This window comes from Cheilinus undulatus, linkage group 7 (genome assembly GCF_018320785.1).
Source record: "Cheilinus undulatus linkage group 7, ASM1832078v1, whole genome shotgun sequence".
In the NCBI taxonomy this organism is placed as follows: Eukaryota; Metazoa; Chordata; class Actinopteri; order Labriformes; family Labridae; genus Cheilinus; species Cheilinus undulatus.
Window position 1 is genome coordinate 39,514,235 of NC_054871.1, and position 13,510 is coordinate 39,527,744.

Genomic DNA, 13,510 nt, shown 5'->3' on the forward strand with positions numbered 1-13,510 from the left:
AGTTGGCAGATGCATTAAAATGCCAGATTTCTTAATACAGCATGTAGAGTACTAACTCCTGCAGTTTCTGATTTTTTTTTTTTTTAACAATTTATGACCAATATTTGGTGTCGGGGACTTTTATTTTGTTGCACCGGTATCAAACAGGTTTAATCTTTAATCTTTAAATCTTATGAAAGTTAATCATTCTTTTTTTGACAACCATTTGTTATGTCTTCACTGAAAAATAGAGATTGTGCATTGCTGTTTTGCTAAAAAAAAAAAAAAATTGCTGCAATTTTTTGGTCCATATTTCCCAGCCCTTGTCAGTAGAAAGAGGGAGTGAATGAAGGTCAGTTATCAGTCTGTACTGGGATCAAATTAATCATAACTTCTGGTAATACACCAAGAAAAATCATGTGAGAAGCTTTTTGCAGTCAGTACACTCTGCTCTTTCTGTGTTTTCATGCAATCTTGCGTTTCGCAAGCTGTTAAGAAGCGAATATCTCAGTGAAAGTGTCATCCTTTGCTCTCAGATTGTGGCTCATAAACTGAATGTCCCAGTGGAGGATTTGACTCCCTTCAGACTTCAGTGCTGTGAATGCAGTTTAACATTCCTGCGGAGGGTTAATGAGTGACACAGAGGAGGGGCTTCCTAAAGCACAACGCTGAGTAGTTTGCTCATGACTTGTACACTGAGGAAAAATATTTAACAGCTTGTTCTAATCTGTCATTACCTTATTTTTCCTGTCAAACAGATTCACAGGTTGTTTTAATTTTATAGCTATGGAGTTATGATAATTCATTGTGTGGCGGAAAACGTTGAAAAAATGAGTTGAATGTTTGCAAGTCTTTTGTCTTGGCATGGCACACAAAGGTATTGAGATGGTTCAAAGTGTATGAAAATGATCACAACACTCTTTTCTAAATTGATCAATATTCTTTCCAGTGTTTGATAAAACGGACAGTTTTTAAAAGGTGCTGTGGATGACTTGAACCCAACAAAACCACAGTTGCTTGGTAAAATTTCGGAATGTATTTAAAGATAATGTGTTTAAATTTTTCATCAAACACGCCACACAAGACTACAGTCATTGCGCTTTTTGCAGGATTGACTGCTGGTTGTGAAACTAGTTTGATGCCATCCTATCAACTAAAAGCAAAAAGACAGGAAAAAAGTTTTAAAAAATGTCCAACCACTGAATCAAGAAGGTTTGTGGCAAAAAACATTAATTTATTTTCCTTTTAGCAGAAAGTCAACATCAGCAGAGGCTATTAGCTGAGCCACTTTTATCCAACAGCAACTCAGGTTTAAATTGGGATTTCTAATGCTTTATCATTCTCAAGTTTTCCACTGGGAGTTGAGTTATTAACAGAGGGATCCTCATATCAAAAGTTTTCACCTAAAAGCTTGTGTTTCTCTAATCCTTGTCGGTAGAAAACTTATGTATGAGGGCAGAAGTGCTCTTCCAGGGCTTTAGCTTAGGTTTTAGGTTAAGACTTCCTCAGTCTCCATTGTTCACCAGGATTAATCCAGAAGTTGAACAAGCTTAACTTATCCCTCAAAAACACAAAATAGTTTACATACAACAGGGTTACTGGGAGTTAGAGCTGCTTGATTATGGCTAAAAACATTGTTTTGGATTGATATTGAGATGATAATTATTAAGTTTAATTAGCCATTGTGTATTTTAAATGAGGGATGCATGCTACTGGATTTTTGCTGATATCTCTTAAGCTACTATTTACAACTTCACTTTGCCTCATACAGATATATGAATGTTAGAGATCTGCTGAGCCTTTTTTTTTCCATTTGCGATCCGGTCCAATACATAAGTACCAATACCCGATATGCACAGATTTTAATAAAAATAATAATTAATATTCTTATTGTTTTTGGTGGTATTATGTATAAACCTCAAACAGGATTTCTTATTCAAAGACCAAAAAAATTAAAAATGCATAAAACTTATTATTCCAGGTAATGTATCTTAACTTTGTGCTGGCTTTGCATAGAAATGGGTAGCAGAAACAAATGCCATGTCTTCAGTTTGAATATTTAAAACTCCAGTGCACTTTGAAAATAGCAGCAACAAATGTAAACGACTAACAGTACCACAGGGCTACAGCAGCAAAGCACTCTGCCACGCTGGTGGTGGCATCGTTTCTATGTGTTTGGTGCTTTCACAGCTCAGTTAAAACATCATAATGTGGGTTGATGACGTGTATCAGTACTGTTTTTTTTATCTTTCTAACATGAATATCAGACCCAATACTGATTTTGGATCATGCCCATCTCTAATAACTTGTTCAGACAGAAACTTTCTTTAGAACGCTCATTAAAAGTTAATGAATTAGGATGAACAAAGAAAAAGACTGAAGCTGGCATAGGTCTGTTGGTCCTGCCCAAAACTCCACATACACATTAGTAAAACAGCTGATATTTACCACTGATCAATCAGCAGAACATTTCAAATCCATTATTAACCGTGTTATACATAATAAATAAGTAGCATGGGTCTTTTTTTTTTTTAGTTTTTTTTAGTAAGTGATCCATTTTTTTGCTACACAGGTTCAACATGGCATGCAGCACAGTAATTGTTTAATCTCAATGATCTTGTTTTCATAATTGTAGAGAGCCAAATTAATTATAGCTCAATTAATTGCACAGCAGTGCCTCTAGTCCTTAAAGTCTTTAATGGTCTTAAACTAGATTTTTTTTCAATGACACTTCATAGAAGTTCTTGAGTCTTGTTTACACACGAGAGGTCTTAAATTTTCAATGAGCTGAGACAGATTTGTTGGAATACTTTGTCAAATCCACACACTTCGCTGCTGGTGTTTGATGATCCTTTTTTTTTTTTTGGTTTTGATTTACACCACTGTGTTGCACATGCATTTGTAAACTGAGGAGAAGGAAGTTTAAGGAAATTTTGCCTCAAGGTGTATTCAATTAAAATGCTTCTTGAAAGATTTGCAAACAAAAGCTTGACATTTGGCAATCCAAATCAAAGCAGTTGAGTCCCAAATGAAATCTAAAAAGCACCAAAAATGGTATCTAATTTTCCTTTGCTTGCATCTTAAAAAGGTCTTAAATTTGACTGTTAATTGTGCAGAAACCTGGTTTGAAAACTTTTTCTAAGGATGTGTTTAGTGGGAAAAAATTTAAGGAGATGCTGTGTGCTTAAGCTCATCTTACTCTCTCACACTTTTCTCTTCCTGCCTTGCAAGCTATTGTCTTTGTTGTATGCTGAGCTGTTTGATGTGATGTCCTTAATCTTTTGAACTGATATGTTTATGCTCCTTTTTTAAACCCTAGTGCAGTTGGAGATTTCTTCCATATGCACTGCTTTCTAAACTGAGTAAAAAGACTCAAAGTTCATCAACTTTATCAGCATAATTTTTATCATGAGTATTTATAATTTGTTTTATTGCATTAACCCTTTTGACTATTGCTGCTTCTGCCTCAGACTTAATCTAAAACAGCAAATTCTACCCTGGCTTTGCCTTAAACTGTACAAAAATGGATGACCATTGTAATCTGTAAAGGGGAAACTATGTGAAAATGCATAGCAAACCTTATAGCAGAAACTGTGTGAAGGAGATTCTGTATGGAAATATTGTCTAAATCCACAGGGAAGGGTATGCTCTAATAACTTTGTTTATAAAGCAGACGTTGGTTCTGTCTGCTTAGAGCTCATTGTGAGCTCAGTATACATCAAACCAAGACCTAAAACCTCAAAATGTCTCATACATTTGGATGCTAATACATGATTTCGAATACCGATGCTGTCTGGGTAATATGTTTGGCCGGCACTCAAACATAACCCAGACGAAGTGTTTTAACACACCACTTTTTGTTCTCTTGTTGAGATCAGCTGTAATCAGACACCGTAACTGCTTGGAAAGAGAGGCATTTTACAACAGATTCCTAAATTTATGGATGTTGTGTCCGTGGGTTTCACCTGCATTTTTATAGATTTTGTGGATGCCGAACATGTGATTGTATCAAAGTAATGAAAAGACTCGACTACAGTAAATCTCCTGCTGCTCTGTGAGCTGTGATGCAAAGCAGTTCTTTTTATAAGGCTTTTAAAAATACTATTTTACATTACAACCAGATGTTTCAGGCTATAATTTTCTCAAAATGTCTCAGACTGCGATTCCAAACCTCAACTGCAGTGTGTTCTTAGTACATAGTAATTAGTCCTTCATTTGGTGAAAACAAACCCCAGAGCTGGAGAAGGTAAACTGGAGCACATTTCCTGCTTGTGATTTTGCTACAGTCTGGTTCAGGTCCAGATAACAGTAAATGTGTAATAGTAGGACACGCTTTTTTGGTTGACTTGCACATCCAAGTTAAAGAAGCTACTTAAATCGACAGAACATTTTTGCAGCCCTGGAACACATAACGCAGTGGATCATTTACAGATGCCAAATATTTTCTGCACCACACAGACGGGCAGACAGCGTTTATTCTTTGCTCACTTTAAACACAAGCGTGGCCTTCTTCACCTCAGCTCAAGCTAAATTTGTTTTCCTTGTGATATCACCTCTATTGTTCTTCCAAGTTTTTCCAATTTCTCTTTTCATTTAGATCAAGAGATGTATCATCCCTGGACTTTAAAGACCTCTTTGTTGACATAGTCATGAAAATAACTTCTCCCTTTTCTCTGTTGTTTTTTCTTTCAGTGCAAAGCTCTTGGACAGGCCCTCCTTTCTGAGGTTTTCCTGCGAGGCAACCTCATAGAGAGTGATTACTTTGGCCTGGAGTTTCAGAACATGCAGATGAACTGGGTACGTACAACAGCAACTGAGTCTTGTTTTGAACAGACACATTCACCATCCACAGTGATTATATGTCAGCTAAAACTTGACCAAGCAGAGTTTCAAAGTAAAAGCTTGATTACTTGACTCAGGTCACAAGAAGCATCTTAGTTATTCCTCAGAAATGATAAAAGCATATTTTTACTGGACTTCATCAACTTCAAACTATGAATGTTTAAAACATTTCTGGCACAAGTGTACATACTCTAAATATCAGACTTTCCATTGTTGTACTCATCCAAGTAGAATTCAAGACCACCTATGAGTCCTTTTCAAGGAAATGGACAAGATGTATGATCCAAACTGTACATCTGCACCAAAGAGAATGGAAGATTTGTGGCTCATATATTCAGTCTGTTGCACTGAAAAGCTATTCTGTGCATAAACAGAGCATTTGTTGCACTGCAGTAAGAGGATTTTACATTACAAGCAATGAGCACTTTGTTGAAAGTCCAAGCGAGCTGCAAGCACAGATTTAAAGAGCTGAAAGCCTCAGGCCAAAAAGTAAATGACAATCAGAGTCACATTTCAAACAGTTTTAACTGTGGCAGCCCTCTTTGCTTTTAATGGACCATTTTCCTCACATAATAAAAGAAGACTTCAGAGAAGGCTGAGCATTGTTGCAGTTTAAATCTTTTGTTCAAACTTTTAAAACAGACCTCCCAAAAGAGATTACTGCTTGCATCTTTGTGTGTAAAATAAAAAAGTGAGAGCCTTTATTGTTTTTGCAGTGGAAAGCCAAAGCTCCATTCTGTCATGCCATCAAGTTGATAGTTTGATGATGGCATCTTTGTGTTGCGTTACATGCCTTTTTAAATGGCTGTTTACAGCAGTTTAAAATACTAGGAATGAACTTCTTATACCATTTATAACAACTTTTATTACAGGATTAATCAATCAGAATGAAAATGATAGATCATTGCAGCATGGTAATTGAGGTTTGGAGGGAACATTTTTTGCAAAATGTCAGTTTAAAGAATTACACTATTTTTGTAATGTGCTTTGTTTATGAAGCTACATTATGTTAGAATATGTTAAACGTCTATTCAACATTGATAGACTTAAGTTTTTTCTTGCAAATACACTCACCGATCTCTTTATTAAGTTCATCTCTCTATTGCTCATTAATGCAAATATCTAGTCAGCCAATCATGTGGCTGCTTCCAATGCATTTAGGCATACAGACATGGTCAAGATGATCTAAGCATCATAATGAGGAAGAAAGGGGACTTTAGTGACTTTGAACATGCCATGATTGTTGGCGTTGGACAGGCTGGTGTGAGAATTACACCAACAGCTGATCTACTAGTGGGGTTTTTCCATTATATTGAGCAGCCTGGCTCTATTTGATTTGACTCGGCACGGCAGCCCAGCGCGGCAGGGGATTTTCTTTTCCCCCACAACTGAGCTACCCGTTTGAGGGGACAGTAAGAGCTGATGACGCAGCGGTTTTAGCCCTCATTGATCTCATCCACTGTCACTAATACTGTACCTAGTGAGAGTCAGGTGTGATTTCACTGCTTTATTAACTTTTATTAATGACATGACAAAAACTGACAAGAAAAGAAGGAAAAACAGGAGTTAAAGTTAAATGTTCCTGTCTGATCTGATTGTCGCAGCCAAACTGGTGATAGAAAAATAAATCTGCACAGCTTGGTTTGGCTTGGCTCGGCCAAAGTGGGTTTTCACACACAACAGGGCTAGATGGCTCAACACATTGCTGACTTTGATACAGGAGATCGAGGAATCAAACCTGAGTCAGTACACAATCAGTATCCGGTGTGGACCCTTGATTAAGGTCCTTAATGCCATGAACACCTGTCCATCTGTAATGTATGTTGCTTTTGATAAAAGTGTCTGCTAAATGACACTATAACATTGTAACACAACAATCTCAAGAGTTTACAGAGAAAAGTCTGAAAAAGAGAGAGCATCCAGTGAGCGGCAGTTCTCTGGGTCAAGTGCCTGGTTGATGGCAGGGGTCAGAGAAGAATAACCAGACTGGTTCGAGCTGATCGATAGGCAGCAATAACTCAAATAACCACTTTTTACAACCAAGGTAGAAGAGCATCTCTGAACTCCAACTGTGAAGCTGATAGACTACATTCACAGAAAACTACAGCTTCCCTCTGTTTCTGTAAGCTGAGAGCAGGAAACTGAGGTTACTGATTACACTGACTCACCATAATTTGATGATAAGAGATTGGAAAAACACTGCCTGGTCTGATGAGATGTAATTTCTGCTGCAACATCTGAATGGTAGGGTCAGAATAGAGTGTAAAGAACATGAAAGCGTGCCAGACCACCAACAACCATGGCACACTCACAGTCACTAAGATCACCTTTCTTTGAACTTTGCCAGATCATCTAGACCAATCCTGGCCAATGCTTACATAACATTGGTTGCTGTGATGTGATTGGCTGATTAAATATTTGCACTGTTAAGCAGTTGAACAGGTGTACCTAATAAAGTGATTGTTCATGTTCATTGTTGAAAGTTACTATTGTTTTCAAACATTAGCCTATCTTTTTTATTGTTTAAAAAAGGTGGAATAAGATTTATAAAAGTCAGGATTTCCTAAACATGAGCTGTGCTTCGAAGTCCAATTATTTTTTTTCTCTAAAACACTAAAGATTAAGAGAAGTCTTTTCAAACATCTCCCTGATGTCTGAGAAGCTACAACTATGAAAACTGTGGCATTTCTGATGTATTATTATTGATTAAAATAATTCTAGTCTAGTTCTGTTTAAGAAAAGTACCACCAATATGCTTGTTTATGAATCAGAAGCATTGTTCTTTCTTTTTTCCTAAAATAGCATTGATGTCCTAGTATAAACTCTGAACTGAGAGAGGGATTCAGAAAAATATCAGCTGATACCAAACTCGATCTATCTGTCTGGATCTTGCACATTCCTTCCTCAATCAGGCCCAGATGTAATACTCCAAACAGGCTTCTCCAGTGAGACCCTGAAGTCAGTTTCTGCCCACAACATTAACTCAACACCATCACTGAGACACACAACGTGCAATCACGGTGAAATAAAAGGGTTATTTAAGGTTAGATTTGTAAAAAACTGTCATAATAACATGAAGTTAATGAGATTTTTTTTCCCTTCAGGTTTGGCTGGAACCCACAAAACTGATTGTGAAACAAGTCAGAAGTAAGTGAGCTCAAATTTTCACTCAAATTCCTGAATTCATAAAGTTTGTTTTTATTTGTTAATGATCTGTTCCCGTGTCTTTCAGGACCAGCTAATACGCTGTTTAGGCTGTCAGTGAAATTCTTTCCTCCAGACCCTGGTCAACTGCAGGAGGAGTACACCAGGTCAGTGACTGTAATTTCCTACTGGATATTGCTTTTATCACATGCCTGTTTTGAGGCTTTTGTTTCTCAGGAGCTCACAGTCATGGTCTCCAAACATCTTTCCCTCTGTAAAATTTATGAAATACTTATCATACTACTGCAACCAGTAAGAGCTCTTTTCAGCACCTGTTTTGTTTTCCAATACATTAAACTCAAGAAATATACTTTAATTTAGGGGTTCTTTTGCTAGGACTGCTGCGTGACATTAAACTTTAATACAGATAACTTGAAAAACCCCTGATTACTTTAGTTTGTGCTCACATGAACTTAAACAGATGGACACTTAGCATCTGTGCTTCTTTTTTTTGTTTGTTTTCCACAGGTACCTATTCTCACTGCAGATGAAACGAGACTTGATGGAGGGGAGGCTGATTTGCACGGAAAATACAGGAGCCCTGCTGGCTTCTCATATTGTCCAGTGTATGTTCAAGCTTTTATTTTTTACCACAGTATTTAAGTTGTTTTAGTTTATTATTATCTTCATAGTTATTTCTCAGCTTTGATTAAAAATACAACACAGACACAAACAAACAAGGATTAAATAGAAAAAAAAACATGTTAGAGTTTGGGTAGAATATATTCATCATTGAAATAACTCTAACAGCTCACCCTTCAGATACAGAGCCTGTTAAAACATCCTTGGGTGTTTTACTCATTTATTGATTGTATAAATCAGTCATGGTCAGTATGAGAGTATTTGGAGACTCCATGGTCAAGAAGAATAAAGTCCTTTGTTCTGATGAGACCAAAATGGTGCTTTTTGGTCATCAGACACAATGCTATGTACAGCGAACACCAAACACTGTACATCATCACAAACACATCATTCCCACTGTGAAGCACAGTGATGGCAGCATCATGCTGTGGGGATGCTTCTCAGCAGCTGGCCACGGAAGGCTTGTAAAGGTAAAGAGTAAAATGAATGTGGCAAATTTATAGGAAAATCATGGAGGACATTCTTGTCCAGTCTTAAGGAGAACTATGGCTTGAGAGAATATTTATTTTCTAGCAAGACAATGACCCAAAGCACACAGCGAAATCTACACATAAATGGTTCAAAGACAACAAGGTGAATGTTCTGGAGTGGCCGAGTCAATGCTCGGACCTCAATCCCATAGAGGTCCTATTTTGGCTGGACTTGAAAAGGGCTATTCATGCTGATCCCAGTGCAACATGACAGAACTTGAGCAGTTTTGCAGAGAAGAATGAAGTAAAACTGCAGTGTCCAGATGTGCAAACCTGATTAGCTGTGGTTATATGAGCATTTTTTTCATAATCAGATTAAATTGATTTGGATCAGAGATTAAAACATCTGTACACATGGACGCTGGAAGATGCCTTCCGATTCAGATGTGTGTGCACATACATCTCAATTTGATCTGGGGGGGGGGGGGATCTGACATGTGCTGTATCGTCCCACATGTTAACTCTACCAACAATTTGCCATAGAAGAAATTCTTCTGCACCTGTAAACAAAAATTAGACTGCTCGCTTTTTTTCAACTCATCCTTGTGCAAAAATATTGGATTGTTCTACTCACTTGTGTCTGTACTTTGTGTTATCTTTACTTCTACTTTATTTTACTTAAAAACTGACCTTTGTCATATGCTTCAAACAGTTCTGCGGTTTCTGGTGCTTTCCCTGTTCAAGCAACAAGCTCAGCAGTACATATTGCTGTCTATTCATAGGGGGTGAATAAGGAAACAGAAAGACGTCATGTCAAGTGGAGCAGACGTGCAGTAAGACAAAAATCCCCCCAAACAGGGAGAGGTAATCAGATCAAGTATTTTCATGGAGTCTGATCCAAATGAGGATCGGCATAAACCACCCATCTCGTTCCGAATGAAATTTCATTGCGAGTGAGCCGGATCAGAAGATTTTATTCCAAATGGAGTTTGTATATGAAGCATTTTTATTCAGATCAGTCATTTATTCTGATTGTGGTCCATGTAAACATAGCTACTGAGACCTATCCATACAGACTCAGTGCTGTGATTGCAGCCAAAGGTGCATCCACTAAATACTGACTGAAGGGAGTGAATATTTATGCAGTCACTTACTTTAACATTACTTGTTTTGTTTAACATTACTTTGTAGTAATCTGTTTTCACTTTGACATTAAAGAGGGTTTTTTTTTTCAAAAAACCTAAATTATATTGACCATGATTGATTTATAAAATCAATCAAAGGGTAGCCTAAATTATCCAAGGGGGTGAATACTTTGTAAAGGCACTGTATAAATCACAGGACAGGATTTAGCTCCAGGTAGGTAACTAGGTAGGTAGGTAGGTAGGTAATAAACTATATTTTAAATAAAAACATAGGAAAAAATACACAGGATAACAAACAAAAATCCTACAAACATTTGTTTAATATTGTTATGAATTGCAAATAGATTTATGCTCTTACCTGCATTTTTCTTGTATTTTTTTTTCTTGTATTATTTATTCATTAGTACATAGGAGAGAGGAAAATATTGTGAAAAAAGCCAAACTATTTTCTATAACCAGTCCTGGTTATTGATCACTTAAGAGGCTGCCATATCTGTGAAGGGGGTGTTCTTTCCTAGTAGAATTTACAAATGTCAGCATAACATGATCATATTTTTGGAGAATGTAGTTTTTAGTGCTGTAGAGTGTTATTGCATTAAAAAGATGTTTTTTATTGGCTTACTCATAATTCTAGAAGCATGACTGACACTGCTATAAAACAGAATTAGCAAAAAATCATCCTGGAATCCTTTATGAAGAGAGGATTGTCGTGAAATCAAGTGTACAAGATGCACTTTTAATGCCTATTTTCCATCTACAAAGTGGGCTGTGTCTGGAATACCAGTGCAAGAATACCAGTGGAAAGTGCAGACTTTAATGACCATGTGCAAAATGACTTTATTGGTATAGCATTTTTAAAAACAAAGGTTTACAAGGTACTTTGACTGGTGCAGAAGCAAACAGAAGAACAGAGCAGCAGAACAAAATAAAATAAAACAACCAAGACAACAATCAACAGCAAAAGCACACAAGCGGGAACAACAAGACTCCTTCCACGAAAGAACCAAAAGACATCAAACCCAGACAACATAAGAACCTAAACATAATACGACATTGTTGAAACCCAAATGTCACATGACAACATGGAGACCAAGACATAATGAGACAAAAATAATAAAATAAACAAACCACCATCACACGCTGCACCAGAGCGGACTCTATTGATAATTAACTTTCATTCATCTTTATATGGCTACTGCACTTCTCACAACATGCTGACTCAGACCAGGCTGGCTCATTTTGACAGCTTTCCTCCCTCAATAAGTCGTTATTTATTTTAAGAAATCAAAGGCAGACTAAGTAAATAAATCTCGTTGTGTGCTTGTTCAATTGAAAATGCTTCTCAAGTAACAAGTTACTGAGTCTTAACGAGTGACCAGAACAGGTAGGCAGAGTGACTCATTGACTGTGGGTCTACGTGTTTATACTTCATGACAATCGCCGCAGGCTGAAAGCTCAACTATGGTATTGTTGTTGACAGACATGTAAACTTTGAAAACAGCTGGAACTAAAAAAGCTACACAGCTGCACAGAAACCACACGTTGTAGACTTGGCTGAACATAATAGGAACTGCATGCAAGAAGACTGGGATGACCCTAAATGCAAACTTCATCCTGTATATCAGATCAACTTGATAATATGTTTATTGTAGGATTGATTTAGCTGCATATTAATTGGCTACACCCACCTAAAACTGATGCATAACATAGAGCCAGTGTATTGACAATAAATCAATGGAGCACAGATGTTTTGTGGAACGGTTTATGGTTTTAAAAACTAATACTGTTGATAAAGTGTTATCCCCTGTTGCTATACAGAGGAAACCTGATGTTTTCCTCTTTATCAATCACAGCGGAGATCGGAGATTACGACGATGTTGCGGACAGGGACTTCCTCAGGATGAACAAACTGTTGCCTTACCAGGAGAAAGTGCAAGAAAGGATCATGGAGCTTCACCGCAGGCACTTGTAAGTAGCTGCATTTGATCTTTCCAAAAACTTGTTGAGATATTGAGTTTATATATTTTATTATGAGTACAGATGATGTACTACTTTTGACTACTTGCCACACGTTAAGCCAGTTAACTTTGATGAGGACACAGCTCAGTCAAGGACAGAGACTGCCAGTTTGACCTTACTTTGAGGTACAGTTGAATGTGGGTTAGTGAGACTCTTCCCTGCCCTGCTCTGAGTGCAATAGAGCAGCAAATGAGTGTCCTGACATTACACCGGAGAAGAACCATTGTGGAGCTCTAGTAAGACGTTTTGTAGAGAGGATGCTATCTTTGCTCCTGCTCACTTTTCTAAAATTAATGTACTTTTGCCCACTTTTGATAAATATTGACAGATTCACTTGCAGAATTATAAAAGCTGGAGTATAATAAAATAAATTCTTTCATTTTGTAACATTTAGACAACTACTGAACAAACCACAAACTGAGTCTTAACTACAATTTTCTGCCTCCAGCATTTTGGAGGGTCTCAATTTCATATCCCACAAAGATAATCACATAAACTACAATTTGAGGGGGATTTATACACAGTGGCTCGTTGTCTGTTCCTCTTTTAATGTGGCTTCAAACACAGATGTTTTGTGTTTTTTATGATGAGGTAACTGAGCTGAGACAACTCTGTGTTCCTGCTAAACAACCATAATGAGAGGGTTTGTCCCAAGTCTGACAAAACCACTTGCTGCACTTTTCCCACCACTAGTTTCCTTGTTAGCACAGTACTATCCTATGGCCAATAGGGACTCTTTTCAGCCCACAGTATTAGGCAGCTCTAAAGACCTCTGCTAATCTCTTCCTTTGGTTGCCAGTGTGCAGACACAAACGGCGAGTTCCCTGGCCTAATCCCCTGCTCTGGCCGGTCTATTAGCCATAAGGCCAGTGGGACAGGGGAGGGCCCTAAGGAGATTTCAGCGCTTAACGGATGAACAAAATTAGAATGTGGTGATGATTGGACGGATATGTCTTCCTAACATACTGTTTGGTTGTAATCACATGGTTCTCGATAACGCCTCTCAAATCCTGGAAGTTATAAGAGATTTAAGGGCACATTACTCTGCAAACAAGTCATGATTCACTGACTGGACTGGAGTACCATGTCAAGACATGCTTGATGTTTTAATTTCACGTCATGGTTCTAAAAAGATTACAGAGTAGACATAAAGATCCTCACTATACTTTATACTTCAGAAAATAGTTTTAAGAACACAGCTTCATAGTTGTTCGGAATTTAATCTTTCAGTAGTTAGATACCAAAAGTGCACTGAGTTCAGTTTAAAGT

At 37.4% G+C, this 13,510-nt stretch overlaps 1 protein-coding gene across 3 annotated transcripts in view; it reads left to right on the forward strand.

Moving 5' to 3' along the window:
* Positions 1-13,510, forward strand: part of farp2 (FERM, RhoGEF and pleckstrin domain protein 2) — a 51,959-nt gene that overhangs the window by 10,634 nt on the left and 27,815 nt on the right. For all 3 annotated transcript variants that reach the window (XR_005992077.1, XM_041790846.1, XM_041790847.1), the window contains exons 3-7: positions 4,672-4,776; positions 7,926-7,968; positions 8,054-8,132; positions 8,494-8,591; positions 12,076-12,190. Coding sequence is in view for 2 of the 3 variants with exons in the window: in XM_041790846.1 (XP_041646780.1) it covers positions 4,672-4,776; positions 7,926-7,968; positions 8,054-8,132; positions 8,494-8,591; positions 12,076-12,190 (440 nt within the window). In the remaining variant the exon portion in view is untranslated. The remainder of the gene's footprint in view (positions 1-4,671; positions 4,777-7,925; positions 7,969-8,053; positions 8,133-8,493; positions 8,592-12,075; positions 12,191-13,510) is intronic.